The sequence below is a fragment of the Schistocerca piceifrons genome, chromosome 7 (assembly GCF_021461385.2).
Source record: "Schistocerca piceifrons isolate TAMUIC-IGC-003096 chromosome 7, iqSchPice1.1, whole genome shotgun sequence".
NCBI lineage: Eukaryota > Metazoa > Arthropoda > Insecta > Orthoptera > Acrididae > Schistocerca > Schistocerca piceifrons.
The window spans coordinates 249,173,768-249,197,007 of NC_060144.1; the positions used below are offsets into that span (position 1 = coordinate 249,173,768).

The window sequence follows — 23,240 nt, forward strand, 5'->3', positions numbered from 1 at the left end:
TATTTTCTGCGCCGTAGAGTGCGTGGAATACTAGTAAGAAAACCTCTAAATTTACACTGGTATATATTGGAATTTTTTCCATAATGATAGAAGCACAACATAAACAAGCAAAAAAGTTGTCCATTTTGGATGACGCCCTACGGCTGTCTTATAATGTCAAGCAAAGAAGATGTGTCGGTCACGTCAGGGTTCCCTACAAGTATGTAATGTCATATCCGGGAGGTGTGACGATACCATGTCAGTGTTCATTGAAGACGGAGAACTCTTTATTTATTGATTGATTGATTTAATCTGGCAAGTTACGGCCAACAGCTTCTCTCTAGTATCCACCCAGACTTTCTACATATTTTGCATTACATATATTACGATAAGCGTTTTACCAGTAACATCCAATATAGAAAGTACAAGAAAATACAGTTCATACTCATTCATGATAAGTACACCAAGATATATAAATTATGTGAAGACAGGTTTCATCTACGAGCGCCAGCAGCAAAGTACATAAGGGGTCCAAGAGGGAGAGGATGAGGTACGTGATAAAACACAATTAATGAAGAGGGGAATGAAAGTGGCGTAAAAGGAAAGGAGAAAGAAGCGTTAACTGGGATAAGATACCAGCATTGGCGTTAGTGCTTGACAAGGGGAAAATTAGTTATATCTGAAATTGCCAGAAAAGAAGGAAGCGATCAAAGACAGATTTATTAAAGTTCGGTACATTTAAAAAAAAATTTAAACAATTGTTAACAATGCGTTTATTATAAAACATTAAACTGTGATGACTAATATGATTTGATTAAGTTCCATCTGCAGATATGAGAGCAAGCAAAGATCAGAAAGTTGTCTTAAGTTCAATTTACTAACTAAACATGAGGCACATCGCACTAGCTAATGGATATAAAATTTCCAATGAATTAATACGTACAGTAAAATAAGAGGAAGAATGTTACGTATAATAATAACAATGCTTTGTCTACTAATGATGGTAACCGTAAAACTAAATCTGGGTTTACAGCCATAGCCTGCAACGCTACAATTTCGTATGAGATCAAACAATGTTTTCGTAAGACAGGACTGGTTTTCACACAACCAAGTTAAAAACTCGCCTACGCCAACGAACAGGTACAAAACGTGATAAGTTTAATAAGTCATGAGTGCGTAGCACCAATTGCAATGATTATGACCGTTATTACTCGTATACTTGCCAAGCGGGCCACTCCGTTGTCCGCTGTGGATAACATACTTACACCCAAAATGGGACAGGTGTCCGTTTGCGCTTCAGTATGAAAGGACACACGGTCCAGGATATTACAAACGGAATGCAGGTGCTGTGAATTCCACCCAAAGAAAAGAAAATAGGTGTAGGAGTTGGATATTTCCAGTTGTAGGAAGAGAGCTCCAGAATGTATATTTAACGAATATACTGTGTTTAATCAGAATTATTTCTTTAGCATTTTTGATGAATCTAGTTAATAATAACTGGAAAACCTATAGAAGAGACGCGCTGTGACAATTGCGGTCCGAAGACCGCATGCTTCACTACCGTCTTCCGATATCTGTCTGTGCCTGCGTCTTCAACGGCGGCCTTCGCTGCCTTCACGTCGGGAGGTGGCACTCTATCCAAACCAGCAGTATCGCTATTTTTATTTATTTATTGTTAGGTACTGGCTTGCACAATAAATTAGTAGCTCTCCATTGTATTTCTCTAACAACAGATCATATTAAAATGTAGTGTGCTCCAGTTGCAGCTTCTCTGTTTCACATTATTAACTCGATCATTATGGTTGTGTAATGTCTACCGTTTCCCTGTATATTTTCCTTGTATCTTCTTCGTATCAGTGTTCTTCCTGTATATTTTAATCTATTGGGTGTCGATACTTAAAGTTACAGTTTCAAAACCCTGTAGAAAGAGAACTACTGCTCAGAATGAAGTCAACAGCATGTTACTGACGCAAGGGGAAACGTGATGGAATAATAAAAAAAAAACGAGAATTTGACTAATAGGTGGCTCCGTAACCGTCAGAATACGCACGTCTGGCCGGCCGCTGTGGCCGAGCGGTTCTAGGCGCTTCAGTTCGGAACCGCGCTGCTGCTACGGTCGCAGGTTCGAATCCTGCCTCGGGCACGGACGTGTGTGACGTCCTTAGGTTGGTTAGGCTTAAGTAGTTCTAAGTCTAGAGGACTGATGACCTCAGATGTTAAGTCCCATAGTGTTCAGAGCCAATATGCACGTGAACAGACGCGTGGCACACGGCAGTTCCTCAGTTTGCGTCTCCATGAAGGACCGCGGTGCTTTTACGAGAACGGTGACTGTGCACTAGTAGTCCTGTGGAAGTTTCCGACGCTCAGCGCTATGAAAAAAGGCACTGATCCGATGTGTGCAGAGGGTCTAGAGAAAACGATGATCTGGAGAAAATATTAGAAGGTGCTGGTTCTCTTCAAGTGCAGAGTGGCAGAGGGAGGAAAGCTGTTGATCCGACGTCTGTCGAAGATGTAGCCCCACAGCATTGCAGGAGGGTGAAGGGGAAGTGTGCAAACATGCAGAGCACGGGGAATTGTCCCAACGTTAGACACGCCAGTGAGGGCGGTACCTAAAATCCTACGAAAAGTCCCAATTTGCTATCCATATAAAACCACCCATATTTAGGAGTTGCTTCCTGCTGACATGCCAGCAAGACAAATATTCGTTCCCGAGTTTCTTGCTCGCATGGAAGTGCCCAATGAACGACCGTGGAACCTTCTGTGGGCAGACGAATCCCATTTCCTTCTCCAGGGACATGTGAATACGTAGGACTGCAGAATATGGGCCACGGAAAATCCACATGCATACGAACCGGTACCACTTCATTCTACAAAACTTACAAAACTGAGTGTGTGGTGCTGCCTGACGGCACCATTTATCGTAGGGCTGTAATTTTTCGAGGAGATGAGTCCTGCGGGCCCTGTTACCTGTTCCATCACTGGTAAACGCCGTGGAAGTGTGAGAGTCTTTTGCGTATCAGCGTCATTTCAACACTTCAATAGTGTGGAAGTGTGGGTAGGATCCTGCGCAAGATGGCGTTCTTCCACACTCTGCATAGCCAGTGAAGCGGCTGCTGCAGAGGCATTTCGGAAGTGCTTGAATTATCAGCCGTCATTTCCCTACAGCCTGGCCGTCCACATCGCCTGACCTTAATTCGTGTGAGCCGGCCAAAGTGGCCGTGCGGTTAAAGGCGCTGCAGTCTGGAACCGCAAGACCACTACGGTCGCAGGTTCGAATCCTGCCTCGGGCATGGATGTTTGTGATGTCCTTAGGTTAGTTAGGTTTAACTAGTTCTAAGTTCTAGGGTACTAATGACCTCAGCAGTTGAGTCCCATAGTGCTCAGAGCCATTTTAATTCGTGTGACTTCTGCCTGTGGGGTTATCTGGAAGATGTTGTATTCAGTGTTCCTGTTTCGAAGGTAGCTGAACTGAAGGCACGCAAAGGGCATCGCTTCCTGTTCACGACCTCAGAAACACTCCACCCTATTGTCGAACATGCGGTTTCTCGGTTTCAACTTGTGGCAGAAAACGGTGAACAGCATATTGAACATGTCTTGCACCAGTCTCACCACAGTCAGAAACCGATGTCATTTTTCTTTTCATGGGGGGTTTGTCCCAAGGACAATAAAGAACCGATGTCATTTCGTTTTTTATGCGGTTTTCGTCTCAGGAAAATTAAAAACCAATTTTTCCGATCCCGATGCGGTACGACCTTGCCATGGTGGATGGGTTTACCTAAAAGTGCCAGAACTGATGACTGCCGAACTTGTGCGGCCACGGACACTGAACAGGTGTGATATGCTGCTCAAACCATAGCGTCGTACTGAGATTCACCTGTCACTTGAAGACGACCCCATTTAAGTTCAGACGATTGGGAAGGTTTTCGTTAAATTTTTTTTCCATGGCGTTTCACCCTGCGTCATTAATATGCTGTTCGAATTTGGTGTTATTATTGGCAGTGTTTCTATTTCTACAGACTTTTGAAACTGTAACTTTAGTTACGGACGCCTTGCACATAGTAATTTTTCTTGTTCTTATACGTGAAGCATGATGTAAATTTGCGTACTTGCGGACTAACTACCGACCTCTCCGGAAATTTTGGCTGCGCTTTCTTGCTTACACACAGCAGCTGTCTTGCTGCAGCTATGAAGAGGTCACAGTTTAGGACACATAAACATGTATCATATTTGGTAAGTTACTCGATGTAACAATGTTGTTTATGCATTTCATAACAATCGCATTAAGCATAGTATGTTTCTTTTTCTATATTATTGACAGTTTTCATTTTAGTAATAATTTTCACTAGGTAACATACTCGTTTCATTGCTCTAGTTCCTATAAATTTTGCTGGATTATTCATTTTTTTTTGAAAATGTAATTCATACAGTACGATATGTTTGATCTTTTACTTCTCTGGCCGCGCGGGGTAGCCGCGCGGTGTAGACGTCTTGTCACGGTTCGCGCGGCTCTCCCCGTCGGAGGTTCGAGTCCTCTCTCGGAACCACGATTCGTCACTGAACACGTTGCAACGCCATTCATCGGCAGTTCACGTTTCCTAGTTACAGCATCGTTCCAATCACAGCCCCCCGGTTGGGGTGTTAAAGACAGCCTGCGCATGGGACAGTAATTCTTTAGTCCAGCTTCTACAAGTCTCCGACCAAAAGTATGAGATGACGCAGAATATTGTAGGTAGTTCATTACTTTTCCTCAGCTCGTGGTCTAGTGGCTAGCGTTGCTGCCTCTGCGTCACAGGATCCTGGGTTCGAGTTCTGGGCGGGTTAGGGATTTTCCCTGCCTGGGGACTGGGTGTTTGTGTTGTCCTCATAATTTCATCCTCATCATCATCATCATTTGTGGCAGTGGTGACATTGCATTGCGCAAAAATTGGACTGTGTCAAAATTAGGAGTTTGTCTGGGAGCTGATGAGAAATATTTTATTTGCAAGAGTTAGCTACACCTTCCAGATACTTCTCTACATAGTCGCCGCTCCAACACCAGCGTCATAGAAGGCGCCCAAGTGTTGTCTTCATATCCAGTGTTTCATGTGAACAGAGATGATACTCAGGAAGAGCCAATTAGGGCTGTGTTGTGGGTGATCAAACACTTCCCATCGAAAAGGCTGCAGGAGCGTCTTCACTGCCCCTGCAGAGTGCGGCTGAGAATTGCCATGAAGAAGGTAGTGTATGGCAGTTATGTTACGTGGGCTGCATTCACTAAGGCGAAGCCTCTCAGCGGGTCCCTCTACTTGGCGGGAGAAATCGTTGTTCTAGGCACCTCTACTTGCTCACAGTGCACTCACAAACGAAAAGAGCGTCTTGATGCGATCGTCGGTCATACTAGCGACATTACTCAACACATCTGTGCAAAGCTTCATCGGGTTTTCACTGTGGTGGCCATTTCGCGACAGACCGGAAATTACTTTCTGGACAAGCCTTGTATCAACATCACCTCTGTCGATTACTTGTTCCAGCATGTAAAGGGTTTACGGTATCCTTAGCGCCCCCTTCCTTATGGTCGACCCGAACGTTAACAACGACTCTGCCTGCCCTCACGTTCGTGTGCAGTCTAACATATGAATGCCACACAAACCTGGATGATGCACAATTCGACCAGCCAACCAAATGGAAACCGACAATGAGGCCCTTTTCAGACTCTTTGAGCTGCTGATTATGCTGTCTCATACGAATACAAATTCTTTTTAAGGTCTTCACAGTGATCACTCAACATTTGGCACTATTCACGCCCCTTATATAAAATACCAGGCTTGGTGACAACGTTAAATACGAAACACGCTAATGTACTTTGGTCGCTGTTTAACAGTCATAGAGAATTGCAACTATAACCATTTACACACTTGCCGACGTGTGTAAGTGTAGGCAGTTATGACATACGAGCATGTCTCCTGCGTGCTTCGTACTTTTGTCAAGCAGTGTGTATTAGTCACGAAACTGACACGTTCTTCGTCAACTATGGGCAAGTACGCTCATGGGAGCCACGATGACTTTTAGTCCTTATGTGACATTATTTGGAATAGTCGTACTATTCATGTCTGGTTCAAAAAATGGTTCAAATAGCTCTGACAAGGGAAACTCCCCATCGCGCCCCCCTCAGATTTAGTTATAAGTTGGCACAGTGGATAGGGCTTGAAAAACTGAACACGGATCAATCGAGAAAACAGGAAGAAGTTGTGTGGAACTACGAAAAAAATTAGTAAAATATACGAACTGAGTAGTCCATGCGCTAGATATGCAACATCACCGCCGTGGTCCCGTGGTTAGCGTGAGTGGCTGCGGAACGAGAGGTCCTTGGTTCTAGTCTTCCCTCGACTGAAAATTTTACTTTCTTTATTTTCGCAAAGTTATGATCTGTCCGTTCGTTCATTGACGTCTCTGTTCACTGTAATAAGTTTAGTGTCTGTGTTTTGCGACCCCACCGCAAAACCGTGCGATTAGTAGACGAAAGGACGTGCCTCTCCAATGGGAACCGAAAACATTTGATCACAAGGTCATAGGTCAACCGATTCCTCCACAGCAAAACACGTCTGATATATTCTATACAACACGGGTGACGGCATGTGTGTCACATGACAGGAATATGTTGTCGACCCACCTAACTTGTACACTTAGCGAACGGGTAAAGAGATTCTTCTACCTTGCCCGATTTAGGTTTTCTTGTGGATGTGATAATAACTCCCAAAAAAAGTGATGAAAACATGAGAGTTTGTCACATAAACTGAAAATAAAAAATTAAAATTTTCACTCGAGGGAAGACTTGAACCTAGGACCTCTCGTCCCGTAGCTGCTCTCGCTAACCAGGTGACCACGGCGCTCCTTGATTCCCATTGTCCTTGATGTTGCCTGTCTTCGCATGGACTACTCTGTTTGTATATTTTACTAATTTTTTTCATAGTTCCACACAACTTCTTCCTGTTTTCTCGATTGATTGTGTTCAGTTTTTCAAGGCCTATCCACTGTGCCAACTTATAACTAAATCTGAGGGGGGTGCGATGGGGAGGTTCCCTTGTGAGCACTGTGGGACTTAACATCTGAGGTCATCAGTCCCCTAGAACTTAGAACTACTCAAACCTAACTAACCTAAGGATATCACACACATCCATGCCCGAGGCAGGATTCGAACCTGCGACCTTAGTGGTCGCGCGGTTCCAGATTGTAGCGCCTAGAACCGCTCGGCCATTCCGGCCGGCCATGTCTGGTAGCAAGTGGTTTTCAGCTGCTAACAAAACACAAGGAATACTTTGATGGCACTGTATTTTCAGCAGACAGTGAGGACCGGGACGAGGAGATAAAATGTTTGAGAGATCAGGTGGAGTTCTTTGACGATAATAGAGTGAATAAGAGCGACTGCAGACCATAAAATACATGGGCATGTGTGACAATTCTCACTAAAAGTCACGAATATGTTCGAAGTTGTTACGAAAATAGAGCGCTTCATATATATTCAAACGTTTTGCACAACCAACTGAAGTGAAAAAAAGCAGTGGGATATCTCCTAATGTCGTGTCGGACTGCCAGCCGGTGTGCCCGAGAGGATCTAGGCGCTTCAGTCTGGAACCGCGCGACCGCTACGGTCGCAGGTTCGAACCCTGCTTCAGGCATGGATGTATGCGATGTCCTTAGGCTAGTTAGGTTTAAGTAGTTCTGAGTGCTAGGGGACTGAAGACCTCAGATATTAATTCCCATAGTGCTCAGAGCCATTTTTTTGTCGGACTTCCTTTCAACCGGCGTAGTGCAGCGACTTGCCGAGGCATAGACTCAACAATTCGTTGGAAGTCCCCTCAGGAATACTAAGCCATGCTGCCTCTATAGTCGTCCACAATTGCGAGAGTTTTTCTATAAATGTTCAATGGGACTCATATCGGGTGGTCTGGGTGGCTAAATCCTTCGTTTGAGCTGTCCAGAATGTTCTTCAAACAAATAGCGAACAGCTGCGGCTCAGTGAGATGCCACATTGTTATCCATAAAAGTTCCATCTCTGTTTCGGAACATAAAGTCCATGAATGGCTGCAGATGTTCTCCAAGTGGTCGAACATACACATTTCTAGTGAGCGATCGGTTGATGGACCAGAGACCAGATCCACTTCATGTAAAGACAGCCCACAACATTGTGGAGCCACCACCAGCTTGCACAGTGCATTGTTGACAACTTGGGTCCGTGGCTCCATGGCTTCGTCGTGTTTGCGTGACACTCGAACACTACCCTCATCTCCTACCAACAGAAATCCGGATTCATCTGTCAAGGCCATTGTTTTCCAGTCGTTTAACATCCAACGGATATGATCGCGAGCCCAGGAGAGGCTGTACAGTTCATGTGCTGTTAGCCCATTAACGCCAAATTTCGACTCATTGTCCTTACGGACGCGTCAATAGTACGTCCCACAATGATTTCTATGACTGTTTCACGCAGTGTTACTTGTCTGTTAGCACTGACAACTCTACGCTAACGCCGCTGCTTTCGGTCGTTAAGTGAACGCCGTTGGCCACTGCGTTGTCCGTGGTGTGAGGTACTGCCTGAAATGTGGTATTCTAGGCACACTCTTGGCAGTGTGGATCTCTGAACCTTGAATTTCCTAACGAACTCCGCACATGAATAGTTTTTCTACTATTTATTTAGGCGGTCTTCCGATTAGTAGGGACGTTAGGTGTGTATCTGGACGAGACATTATTGTCCACATTTCAGAATGTGGGAAAGCATCGAAGCTCGTGGATAATGTAGCCTATGTTGTAGCAAATCGTGTTTAGTGACAACTGAAGCTTGTTAAAATTTATCATGATACCATTCTTATCTCTATAGACCCTTTGTATTCAATGTGTGGACGGTTAATCTTCCGCATTCTTTGAAGGATGCAGAGCAAGTTCTTAAAATCGTGTCTGGTGCCTACCGGACAACATCCGCAAAAAGTAATGCAGATAACTGTTAAATTACTCCCGTGAGTAAATAATGTATCTCTGGTGAATAGTAAAGAGTCTATTTCACTACCATGGGAGGAAGACAATGTATAGTACTCTGTCAAGACGTTAGGGAATTCCTTCGAAGGAGATGATGCACATGCTTACCAGACACGGGCCTTACCCTATTTATCTGTAGATGTTTAACGTAAATAGCAACGACAAATGCATTTGTGGAGGAACTGGAACACCTGGACACGTCGTGATAGAGTGACTCGATTAAAGGTTCAGATTTGATGGAGACACAATTCAAGGTGTCATAGATCGTATGACAATAGACACGATAGAGAAGCATATGATGTTCTGAATAAGCTGTCCGATACATATTCTAGGAGACAGCTACGTGATTAATCTTCAGTGTCATCGTTAACTTCTGAAAGTACTGCGTCACTAAAAATCTACCATCAGGGGAGATAAAGCTAAGGAATAATGATTGATTTCAGCAGTTGGCACGGAGGACGATGATTCTTCTACGCTGATCAGCCAGAACATTATGTGGAGGTGGTATGTCCATCTATGGTGCAGATAACAGCGGCCAAGCGTCACAGCATGGAAGCAATGAGGCTGCAGTGAGTTGGTACCACATCTGCACGCACAAGTTACCTAATTCCCGTAAATTCTGGGGAGGGGGCGATGAGCTCTGACGCCACGTTCAGTTACATCCCAGAAGTGTTTCATCGGGTTAAGATCTGGCGAGTTGGGAGGACAGCACATCAATTGGACCTCGCCACTGTGTTCCTCGAACAACTCTAGCACTCTCCTGGCCGTGTGACGTTGCGCGTTGTCTTGCTGAAAAATGCGACTTCCATCGTCATGAAGGGGCGTGCGTGGTCTGCAGCCAGCGTCCAATGGACCTGTAGATGCCAGCGTGAATGTTCCCCAGAGCATAGTCGAGCCATCGGCAGCTTGTCTCCGTCCATCAGTACAGGTGTCAAGGAGCTGTTCCCCTGGAAGACGACGGATTCGCGCCCTCACATTGGCATGATGAAGAAAATATCGGGATTCTTCAGATCATGCAACGCCCTGATACTGGGCCAACGTTCAGTGCCGATGGTCTCGTGCCCATTTCAGTCGTAGCTCCTGATGTCGTAGTGCTAAAATTGGCACCAGCAGTGTTCGATCCACTGTTTGTTCATATACACTTGTACTCTGGCCACATTAAAGTCTGATGTTAGTTCCGTCACAGTTCGCCGACTGTTCTGTTTGACCAGTCTGCCCATCCTACGACCTCCGAGATCCGTAATGAGGGATGGCCGCCCAGCCCCATGACGTCTAGGACGTGGTTTCACATTGGTTTCGCCATGTGTTGAAGACACTCACCACAACACTCCTCGAACACTCGACATGTTCTACAATTTCCAAAAGTGCTCGTGCCGATCCTCTGGTCCATCATAATCTGCTCTTGGTCAAACTCAGATTGATCGCGCACCTTCTCCATTATACACACGAAGAGCACGCTCGCTGTTAGTACAAGCACCCTGCGTGTGTCTGACTAGCAGTCATTCCTCGCCATGTGACGCTACTATCGTCTGGAGGGTTTATATCGAGAGTAGGTTGGGGGTCATAATGTTCTGGGTCATCAGTGTGTGTACCTGAAGTCACGTCTACTGCGTTCCTGGCGAGTACCAAAATTTTCAGCTTTGTGAGTACTCCAGTAGAGGAATGGAAGGGGTTTCAGTCCTGGACAATAGAGGGGACCGAAGGTACATCCGGTGGGTGACACCATGCATACCACAAACATGAAGACCAGTGCGAACATCCTCCGGTATGAATAAGGCCACGTGTTCAGTGTCAGACGCCACGTGTCTGGAGTGCTGCAGCTTCCGGATACCCAATGACGGACTGCGACTGGTGGTTCGCCCTTCTTTATGTGCAGATAAAACAGCTGAATCACACATGATTTATCTCATTGCCTTTTTTACCTTTACTCCATTATTGGTAACTCATTTTCATTATGTCTAATGTGTGTTTTTAGCTAGATCATTTAATCAGATAGTGCCTTATCAGCCTCATGTCCTTGCTGTCTCTCTTCTTTATCTAGATCACTTTCTTTCAGTGCTTTTATTTCATTTTAAATAGTTAAGTGTGATGTTAGGTTTCTGAGCTGCATGTATAGTTATTTATAAAAAAAGGAAACAGTTTTAGCTAAGCACTGTAGATATTCACAATAATAATGCTGATTGCTGTGAAACACGTCATGCAGTAGCTTCTGTGAGGCAGGTCATATGCAGACACAGCCACTAGTAAACAAATAAAAAAAAACCACTCAAGATAATTTTCGTGAGAAATGAAATATTGTTTCGATGTTATTAATGTTTCATCTACATTTCTTGGGCATACCAATTTACACGAAGTGTTTCCCCGTACAATCACGTCATTACAATAGTATTAATAACACCAGCTGAATCACCCACTAAGCCCGCTGGGCAGAACAGGTAATTAGGATTGTGGAAATGGCCAAATAAGGTTGGGGTCAGTTTCACCTTAAAATTGTAATCCACAATGGAGTATGTATTAGCTGTCAAAATTACACACCATGTTGGTCAGCGACAACAGGTGAGGACAGAACGCTGTCTGAAATTACGTTAGTGGCCAGAGCAGGTAACCAGAACACTAACGGCCACAAGGCAGAAAATTCCGCTGGTGCACTCAAACTGTAGTCAACCAAAATAATTAATTGCACCTCATGGCGGCTAAATTGCAGCACTATAAACACTTGGTGTTGCTCACAGGAAAACCTCCCGAACAGCAAACCACCGAAACGAACTATCATAGCATGAATGGACTTGGCTTGGGTAGTTGAAACCACTACTCAACTTTGACGTCCTGGGTAGGTGAACCACGAAGCTCGTAGCGATCGGACAGCTCCACACACGCTTCGTCACCTGCGCAGGGACCGGCAGCGGACCCAGACGACTGCACCGCGCGGAGGTAACTTTCCTAGTCCGCGGCAACCGACCGACTGCCTGCTGGTCCGTCCGCGACAGCGGTTCCGTCGCGACTGCACCGCTGGTGCGTCTCCCACTCACTTCCAGACACAAGACGGCGGAAACACTGCTCGGACCCAACCATACAGGGGAAACACGTCCACTGGCTAAGTGACATCCCTGCACAAGCAAAGGACCGACCCAAGTTCTACAAGATGGTAATTGAAGGGGCCCAGAAGCGCTTAGAGAACCAGTTACACGTCGCCCGATGAGACGACCGACCTCTCAGAGCCAGTATGCCGACAACATTTAAAATAATCGTTAGTGGAACTAACGCCAACTACACACACAACTTGACAAACGTACGAAGATCTGAACGATACAACAGCAACTAAGCACACACGAAGACAAATTGCAGTCGATGCACACACACACACACACACACACACACACACACACACACACACACACACACACACACACAGCCGACTCATGAACGATCGACGAGCCAAAACGCGTCGTCCGGTAGGACGACCAACCGACGATCCACGAAGACCGTGGCCCGGCTCAATAGATGCGTGGCGGCAATGGTCGGGCGAGCCATGTCGACGCAGAGCTCACTGCTGCTCCAACCCGACTGCACTAGAGCCACATTGCAACTCCCCGACTGGCAGTCCGGACTGCGCTCCAGACGCGTTCCCACTGACTGGCAGTCCGAAGTCGCGCCCCTAACTTCCTATCCGAACTCCTTACGACAGACAACGACCGGGACGTAATAGCAGTCGAGCAAAGGTACTACGAGAGGGGATATATGGATACGCGCTGCTAGCGCCGGTCACGGTCAGGCAAAGCAGCAAGTCAGCGACAGTAGTAATTTAAATTAACGTAGTGAGGTGGAAATACCTTAAAAACAGAGTGTAAAATACGTGATGGCGGGAACACGCAAGGCTCACCAGCTAACAAAAATATGGAAACGGGATGTGTCCACAATTCTTCTTTATGACGGATTGAACTCTGCTGGCAACACTTTCTACATAGTGCTTCAATATCTGTGGAGGGATGGTAGTCCATTCTTCCTGAAGAGCCCAACCCAGAAAAAGTACTGATGTTGGACGTTGGGGTCTGGAGCGAAAACGGCCTTCTAACTCATCCCAGACGGATTCCACAGGATTCGGGTCGGGGCTCTGGGGAGGAAGGTTATTGTTCACGAACTTTGGCCTCACAGATGCTACTTTATGACAGGGTTCATTGTCGTATTGATACAATCATCGTCTCCGAACTGTTCCCCTGTTATACTCAGTACACAGTGCTGTAAAATATGCTCATAAACTTCGACGTTTAACATTTTCTTAAGTGGAATGACGGAACCACAATTTGTCCGTGAAAAACACCCCTGTACCGCAACATCACCTCCTCTGTACTTCACTGTTGGCAATACACGCGATGACAGGCGAGGTTCTGCAGGAATTCGCCAAACCCAAACACCTTGATTGCATTGCCACAGAGTACGAGTATAACGTGATTAATCACTCCAAATCACTCACTTCCAGTCATCCACTGCCCAGCGACATCGCTGTTTACACCAATTGAAGCATCGCTTATCACAATAAAAACGAGTGGCTCATGGGGATCTGCTCTACTATTGTACCCCGTCCATAGGCACAGTTACTGTGCTAGCTGGACTGTACGCAGGCCTTCAGCTCCGACAAGTGATACTTGTCGCTTATTTCATGCAATTTTTTTTATAAACATCCACCACAATGGTTCAAATGGCTCTGAGCACTATGGGACTTAACATCTATGGTCATCAGTCCCCTAGAACTTAGAACTACTTAAACCTAACTAACCTAAGGACATCACACAACACCCAGCCATCACGAGGCAGAGAAAATCCCTGACCCCGCCGGGAATCGAACCCGGGAACCCGGGCGTGGGAAGCGAGAACGCTACCGCACGACCACGAGATGCGGGCTCCACCACAATGATCGACGGTCTTTGCTCATCAGTATATGAGGTCTGCGTGGTCTCGGTTTAGGTGTGATTGTTCTTTCGCATTTCCACCTGACAATCACGTCAGCAACCGTCGACCTGGGCAGCTTTAGAAGGTTCATGTGGCCCTGGTGTATGTGTTACTCACGTGACTATCTGTCCTCACCAACCCCTTCTTCTGTTACAGCTTCTGTAGTGAGAGCGCATTACTCACCTCCTCCTTTTATATTGGCGGTTCCGCCTCTTCTGACATCCAATGGTCAGTTTACGTAATTAAATTGTAATCTATTTGAAATCACTAGTCAAAACACTTCCGCGATATTTGAAGCAGCTGAAGAAGTCTTTTTGGAGGAGGGCCACCGGTTCCTCACGGTGGACTTATATTTACCTCTACAGGCCCGCTGCACCTGCGTGCCCACGGCCGTCGCTACAGAAGATGCCGCGTGTTCCCCTGGCGGTTCCCGCCATCCATGATTTTCGTGTTAGCTTGTTATTGCCAGCTGCTGCACTAAGAGCCCTCTACAGTTTCGCAAAGCTTCTCTGTGCAAAGACTTGTATGTGTCAACACAGGTCCGTTTGAAAGTTGGCGGTACTGTTAAAGTTACTATTACTGTTACCAGACTAGTATTACGAAAGGGATGGGAACATGCCTTCAGTTCCATTAAGTAGTCGTCACTTCTGTAATAATTATGATTTTAACATCTCGGGGAGCTTAGTGTGAAATAACGAGACCTTGTGGCGTTCCTGTCGCACTTTCCCCCCACATAACATTTTTATTCTACTTCTACTTGCTATTAATCAGATAAGAACATTCAATAAACGGAAGGTAGAGAGAAATACCGTGCACCGGGTTGTGTGGCAGATGGTTTCACAACGTGGGAACGCGTCTGTTAGCGGTGACTGTGTATGATGGAGTACCGTATGGACTGCTGGAAATCACATATTGTGCGTGGCGCATAGCAGAACATTTTTGTTAGTTAATATTTGTTATTCCAACACTGCTACGCTCCTCCAGCCATACCGTCAACATTAGTTGCTCTGACAGAAGGTTAATAATATTTTCATAAAGTAAACTAAAGTAAAAACGTAAATGAGAGAACATTTTAGCTTAGTTGGTGAAAGACGATGGACGCATTAGATGCGGGCACTGAATAAGCAGGCGCCAGACTGTTACAGTAACTCACTAAGAGTCTCTTACCACGTACGAACGAAACAATAAGAGGAATGCGATGTCGATAATTATTCGTATCAATTAACAGTGACTCGGAAAATGTTTGTGTGTACCAATCCACCTAGATGTTTTATATCAGTGTCTTGGTGAACGGTCATGTGAAGTTTTGAACATCTTGTAATACTGTAAATCAGTAGATTGTGTGTTGTTGCGGTGCTCTGAATGTAGTTAGCTTCCTCGAAATTTGCTTTAATAAATGAACATAATCAGGTTCTTACTTACGTCTCTTGATTACTGGTAAATGGCAATGAATAAAAATCAAGTGACATCGTATGTTTCGATAATTTCGTACCAGTGGATTTTCTCCTACGGTGCCACTTCAATTTAGCACAGTTCGTTGTTTGCATGTTGAATCCTGCGCCTGCATGGAGAAGAAGCCGATCGGGACGAGATCTGCGAGACATCTGTAAGAGAAGCGTGGTAGGCAAACCAAAGTCGGCCATGTTAGGAAAGTGATAAGACTTACCGTTGTCGACTGTAGGATTGATTGAACCTGGCGTTTCTGTAAGGTGGATAGGGAAACGGAGAGGTAGTTCAGCATTATAATACACTACTGGCCATTAAAATTGCTGCACCACGAAGATGAAGTGCTACAGACACGAAATTTAACCGACAGGAAGAAGATGCTGTGATATGCAAATGATTAGCTTTTCAGAGCATTAACACAAGTTTGGCGCCGGTGGCGAAACCTGCAAAGTGCGGACATGAGGAAAGTTTCCAACCGATTTCTCATATACAAACAGCAGTTGACCGGCGTTGCCTGGTGAAACGTTGTTGTGATGCCTCATGTAAGGAGGAGAAATGCGTACCATCACGTTTCCGACTTTGATAAAGGTCGGATTGTAGCCTATCGCGATTGCGGTTTGTCGTATCCCGACATTGTGTTGGCGTTGGTCGAGATCATTGTAATCAGTGGGTTCAGGAGGGTAATACGGAACGCCGTGCTGGATGCCAACGGCATCGTATCACTAGCAGTCGAGATGATAGGCATTTTATCCGCATGGCTGTAACGGATCGTGCAGCCACGTCTCGATCCCTGAGTCAACACATGGGCACGTTTGCAAGACAACAACCATCTTCACAAACAGATCGACGACGTTTGCAGCAGCATGGACTATCAGCTCGGAGACTACGGCTGCGGTTACCCTTGACGCTGCATCACAGACAGAAGTGCCTGCGATGGTGTACTCAACGGCGAACCTGGGTGCACAAATGGCAAAACGTAATTTTTTTCGGACGAATCCAGGTTATTTTTACAGCATCATGATGGTCGCATCCGTGTTTGGCGACATCGCGGTGAACGCACATTGGAAGTGTGTATTCGTCATCGCCATACTGGCGTATCACCCGGCATGATGGTATGGGGTGCCATTGGTTACACGTCTCGGTCACCCCTAGTTCGCATTGACGGTACTTTGAACAGTGGACGTTACATTTCAGATGTGTTACGACCCGTGGCTCTACCCTTCATTCGATCCCTGCGAAACCCTACATTTCAGCAGGATAATGCACGACCGCATGTTACAGGTCCTGTACGGGCCTTTCTGGATACAGAAAATGTTCGACTGCTGCCCTGGCCAGCACATTATCCAGATCTCTCATCAATTGAAAACGTCTGGTCAATGGTGGCCGAGCAACTGGCTCGTCACAATACGCCAGTCACTACTCTTGATGAACTGTGGCATGGTGTTGAAGCTGCATGGGCAGCTATACCTGCACACGCCATCCAAGCTCTGTTTGACTCAATGCCCAGGCGTATCAAGGCCGTTATTACGGTCAATGGTGGTTGTTCTGGGTACTATTTCTCAGGACCTATGCACCCAAAATGCGTGAAAATGTCATCACATGTCAGTTCTAGTATAATATATTTGTCCAATGAATACCCGTTTATCAACTGCATTTCTTCTTGGTGTAGCAATTTTAATGGCCAGTAATGTAATAATCCACCTTCGCCACTCCTCTATTTTTTTAAAACTTTACAACCTCTCGTCACGTTTGTGGCCGATGGAGCTCAAACGGTTTAAGTCAATAGAAAAAACGAAATATTCATTACCAGCCATTAGCTCTTTATTTGGAGATACTCAGTGTATAACCCTCTATAAGACAGACAGACAGACAGAGAGAGAGCGAGAGAGAGAGAGAGAGAGAGAGAGAGACCTCCACACACAATCTCGTTACCTCTCATAAGAGGGTGACAGGCGATGTTTTCGTTCGCAGGCTCGGCGGACTACTTCTCGCTGAACCACTACACGACAAACCTGGCGGAGTACGGCGAGCAAGCTGAGCAGTACCCTTCGCACGAGTGGGACACCGGCGTGGTCACCTCGTTTGACCCGAGCTGGCCCAACTCCTCCTACAACATCATGAAGGTGGTTATCTCTGCCCTGAGCACACCATTTCTTTATATCGCACCTAAATTTGTGAACTAGTTCATAATGCAAGGATAAAAAACATAAATCCATTTAGTTCTCTTCTTGAACAGCTTCTCTAATTTTTATTCCTCCTGGCAATCATCCGTTTTCTTTAGTAGAAGGAAATTTACCATTTATCCTCTCAATTGAACAATTTCCCACGCATTACGACATTACTTCAGTGTAGTAGTTTTCAAATAAACTGTTTAGTAATTGCCAGACTAAGTGTCTCGTTTGGACCACGAAGACGTCGGATATCATGTGTAGGGGATGTATCATAAGTAACATAATTAATGGTGTAAAATCATACAGTTGAAAGTATGGTATACTAGATGCAAAAGTGTCTCAGTCAAAATAGCTCTGCAAACGAACCGTCTGCGAGATAATTTGCGACTTTCTGTTTATCAGCCACTGCTAACTTGATTCAGTGTAAATGTGATCCCAATTAGATAAACTTTTCGTCATTCCATTATACAGCTGACGGTGATTCATATTCGCAGCTGCGAATACATTTAATGTATTTCATAACGGCATGCGTAAGCGAAAGACCACTGCGTCCTACTTCTCAACAACACAGGCACTTATAACAAAAATTATCACGTCGCGCACTCAAATTATGCTCTTTTTATTGCGCAACCAAAAGGTCTTTAATGTGGCAGGTATTGCTACGTCAATTGATTACAGTCACTGAAGAAAATTAACAATAATATCACTTATCTTGTATTTGCAATCCAACGACGATCTCGCTCTCGCTTTGGCTCGTAATTAAAATTGTTGTGTAGATAGCAGGACTGTCGCTGTTGTTGCGAAAGGAACTCGAATGTTAATTACGCCGACTTGAAGAACTTACGAAGACAATCTTTCAGGATTGATTTGATGATTTATGTTTTTCATTGCATTGTGCTTCATACTTTTTTCAAACAATGGTCAGTTGAAAATAATTCTTGACACTCACTTTTCGCAAAAATTCACATTTATTAAACTTTTTTTATTTTCGCATGTTCAAAACATTACTTCATGATACAATTTCGCAGCCGTTAATGTTCTTAATAAAACTCACATTTTTCATTGTCCGTAATTCAGACTCATCTTTTCATTTCCAACACAAAGTCAAGACTGTTGATACTCAACACAAAAACTTGACTACTCTGTACGCTTCCGCGCCAAAAGTCACAGACCAGCATCAAAGATAACAATCAGTACAAAGATATTCATACTAGATATTATATCGATTTCAACATCTCAAAATATCGACATACTCACATATAAAAATGAATCCAAATTTGAATAGAGTGAAAAATATGAGACATTACGTAGAAAAATATTGATTAATCCACGGTATCGAAAAATAGGGTTGGCGGGTGGTAATAGTTTCGCAAATGAAGAAACGTTACACACTGCACTACCGTAATTATCCACCGACATCGAGCAAGCGACTTTCAATTCAAATGTCTTCCCTGTAATGAAATATACATAATGAAAACACGAGTGCAGGTTGTAGGCAAATGGCTGACGACAGATAGAAGTTTGGATTTGGTCGTGAGTCGTGCTCGGATAGCCAAGGCGACCGCTTGCGATAAGCGGGAAATTCAGGTCCGAAACCTGGTGCCGCACAAATTTTGACTGTCATCATTCCATTATACAGTTGATGGTTGTCCGTAGTCTTAACTGCGAATACAGTTCATGTATTGCAATGTCGCATCCATTCTGTGAACAACTCCACGTCTAGAGAAGGTAAACAAAGATAACACGACGGACCAGCTTGCGGTATTCATGCAGAGTGACGCCGGTATGCCTGGTAACGGGGAAGCCGCAACTGTTTCGCTAACGGTTCGTTCGCGGATCTGCGCTTACTCAGACGTGTTTGCTTCTAGTATCATATACTTTCGACTGTATGGGTTTACGCCATTAATTATGATTTGTAAATTGCAATCCAACGAAATATAGAGCATTGCAGGAATCGTGCGACAATTGTACAGTGGTGTGCGAAATTATAGAAAAAGGATATGAAAGTTGAAAAATTTTAAGATACAGCAAACATTCATGAGATGTTTTGTGTTCTGGAGGAATAATTATTGGAAAGAAACTACTTTTATTACTGTTGTTTGTAATGAGTCCACAGAAAGTTGAGATAAAAAGTTAAGCAGCCAAAATGTACAGTACCCACATTTCTTGGTGTGGCGGCTTCCCGCAGCCAGTATATAAATATTTGCTTAATAACATCAAATACCTTTTCCTTGTTGCAATACAATATTTATTTACGTTTCAGTTGTCTTTTGCCTTTAATATAAAAGACTTCTTCAGTGGATTTTGGCAGATCAGACGAGTAACCAAAAATTCACTGGGGATGTCTTTACTATGTCAGGTTAAACGCCCTGAAACGAAAATAAGTATTGTATTGCAGCAAGAAAATGGGTTTTGAACCTATAAGCCGAATATTAACACTATCCATTTATTGTTTAACCAGTTTCCAGCCAGATCGAATCTTTGACTAATTTAATGTTAAGCTTATACAGTCATCATGAAATGCTGTAAATAAAATGGAATAACACAAAATGAGAAAAAGGAGGACAATCTGTAACATTGTCGTATAAATGAAGCGGCTGACGCCCAACTGAAGTTTGTATGTCAGCTTATATCGTAAGGGTACTGGTTATCTTACCGGTTTTTGACTTTATTTCCAGTATCTGATGCTAGGTGTGCGACGGAACACGTTATGCATTAGCAGTTGCACTAGTTATTGTTGCAGCATAGAGAGAAATTACAGTAAATACTTCAAATATAAATAGTGAATGACAAATGAAATTTATTTCTTCTGTTGAAAAACCAGTGAACTATCACAACGAAGGCATATATATGTGTGAAGAGCGTGAAATTTCCATACTGAAGAACAAATACTTCTAATAATACTGCAAAACTCAGTACAGAAATATGGCTGCGCCATCGAGGAATGGATCAAAAATCACATACAAAATAAAATAATGTAAATAATAAATTTGTATCTAGTATGAATGTCAGTCTTATTCTTTGATTGTAATATAGTGATCGTCAGTCTGGAAATACGTTAACGCGCTACAGTCTGGAACCTCGTGACCGCTACGGTCGCAGGTTCGAATCCTGCCTCGGGCATGGATGTGTGCGATGTCCTTAGGTTAGTTAGGTTTAAGTAGTTCTAAGTTCTAGGGGACTGATGACCTCAGATGTTAAGTCCCATTGTGCTCAGAGCCAATACCAATAAATTTAAGATCCTTATTACCACATCGCCTTGATAATCCATTAAGGCACTTTCTAACAAGCTGCCTCGATCATCACCTTCTAAAAAACTGCCTTGAGTATTACGAATATGACTACGAGTACTTCAGTCACTTACTTTAGAACACCACATGACCCTTGTCTCGCACTCTAGGTTGTGCCCTGGGGCTTTCGCGGCCTTCTGAAGTGGGTCGCCAACGAGTACGATACTAAAATGGGAATATTCATTACCGAGAACGGATTTGCAGACACAGGAGAAATCAACGATACCGGTCGTCAAAATTATTACACGGTAAGAATATTCAGTAGTTAGCTTCAATGATAGTTGTATTTTAATTATCTTCAAAGTATTTTCAGGAACACATACATGTTAGAAACCGAGTGACGGATTATCAATTGCTAAGACTACATTTACAGGTAAGATTATGGTGCACGAATGTTCCTCAGAACATTGATCCTGGTCGAGGTGTTAACAGGAATTCTGGATTTATTCCTTGAAACCTATACAACTGTTTTATTCTCCCAAAAACTGTCAAACACAGCTTTTAGAATGGGCAAAAATTTATTTTAGTCTCCACTAAAAGCCCGCGGAAAACTACATATTGAATGAAAACAGTAATACAGCGTCAGTAATAACAATAACCGCCGACGGCTAGGGTTCGAAGTTGAATGACGACAATAATACAGAAAAAGTCAGCACGCGACTCTATCACATTTCTTCTGCGATTTTTCTTTAAAATCAAAGCCCTGAGTAAAGTAAGGTATATAATGACGCAGAATCGTCAATGAGCTCGACGTAATCTTAAGACAATGAGAGCTATACCTCGAATCGTGTGCTGTGGCCGAAGCTCCATGGCAAGTGACGGCTGTGATGTCACAGCTACTAAACACAACGTAGCAGAATTAAAAATACACGTGTGTTGATGGTGGCTAGTGAAATGCACAGATGGACGTGAATGTAAATGTGTAGCAAATTCTTTACACATCCGGGCTCTAGATTTCTACCGATGTCACGTAGGAGCAATGTGTGCCAATGACTGCTGCTTTCATAAAGAATAAAGAATTGTTTATGTTAAAGGATTTGTTTCATAACTGATTAGCCATTTTATTTTAATAACATGAATTGAGGTAGAACGAATGTGTATTAGTGGTTCTTTAAATGTTGTAATAGTGCTCCGAATATCACACACAATCGTAAACTGTTGAGAAATTTATACTTAAATTTATCCATGGTGTATGAAACCGACTGAGATCACTGACTGCATTACAAATTTATGACATAGGTTTTACTTTTCTATTCACTTTCTACTAACAGTTATTAGCACGACGCGTTTCGGCAGCACGCTTCATTATCAGGTGCAATATAGTTACGTATCCATTAATTTGAAATGTGATGACGATTATTTTCTAGGTGTGCCAGTGAGGTCAGGTAGCGAAATTAAACCATTTTTGAAGAAAAATAAATTTCCAGCAAAAATTGTTGAGTTTCAGTACAATGAGATTACTCACTGGCACACTCAGCAAATAATCCTCATCACTCTTCAAATTTATGTGCGTGAAGCGTTAATGTACCTGATGGTGGCAGCATGCTGCCGAGATGTGTCACGCTAATAAATGTTACTAAAAAGTGAATTAAGCAGTAAAACGTACTTTATGAATTGATAGTAAATTTCATAATATGAGTCATTGTATACAATTCGCAGACTACAAGAATAATTATAACATGCTTCACCTTTTACAGTCGTACTTGAGGGAGATGCTGAACGCCATGTACCTCGATGGTGTCAACGTCATTGGTTACACAGCGTGGAGTCTTCTAGACAACTACGAATGGATGAGAGGATACACGTGCGTATTGAAACCTATCCACTAATGAAACATATTTCTGTAAGTAGGGTAAAAGAATGGACCCACAGCCCAATATCCGTAAGTTTGGCGCAGAATCCTTGAAAATATTCTCAGTTCGAATATAATAAACTTTCTTGAGATTGAGAACCTTATGACCACGAATCAGCGTGGTTTTGGAAAGCATAAGTAGTGCGAAACTCAGCTTGCTCTTTTGTCACATGATATACTGCAACTATGGATTAAGGGCATCAGGCAGATGCTACACTTTTAGATTTCCGGAAGACTTTTGACATGGTGCTGCTAACGAAGGTACAACCATGTGGAATAAGCCCACAGTATGTGAGTAGCTCTAAGACTTCATAAGTAATAGAACCTAATATGTTCACCTCGAAGGCGACTTTTCATCAGACTCAGGGGTATCGTCAGGAGTGGTCCAGGGAAGTGTGATAGGGCCGCCGCTGTTCTCTATTTACATAAATGATTTGGCGGACAGGGTGGGCAGCGATCTGCGGTTGTTTACTGATGATGCTGTGGCGTACGGTAAGGCGTCGAAGTTGAGTGACTGTGGGAAGATACAAGGCAATTTAGACAAAATTT

General features: G+C 43.8%; 1 protein-coding gene across 1 annotated transcript in view; it reads left to right on the forward strand.

Moving 5' to 3' along the window:
- Nucleotides 1–23,240, forward strand: part of LOC124805597 (myrosinase 1-like) — a 303,345-nt gene that overhangs the window by 274,544 nt on the left and 5,561 nt on the right. The window contains exons 8-10 of the mRNA XM_047266163.1: nucleotides 17,350–17,501; nucleotides 20,950–21,087; nucleotides 22,537–22,643. Of these exons, the coding sequence (XP_047122119.1) occupies nucleotides 17,350–17,501; nucleotides 20,950–21,087; nucleotides 22,537–22,643 (397 nt within the window). The remainder of the gene's footprint in view (nucleotides 1–17,349; nucleotides 17,502–20,949; nucleotides 21,088–22,536; nucleotides 22,644–23,240) is intronic.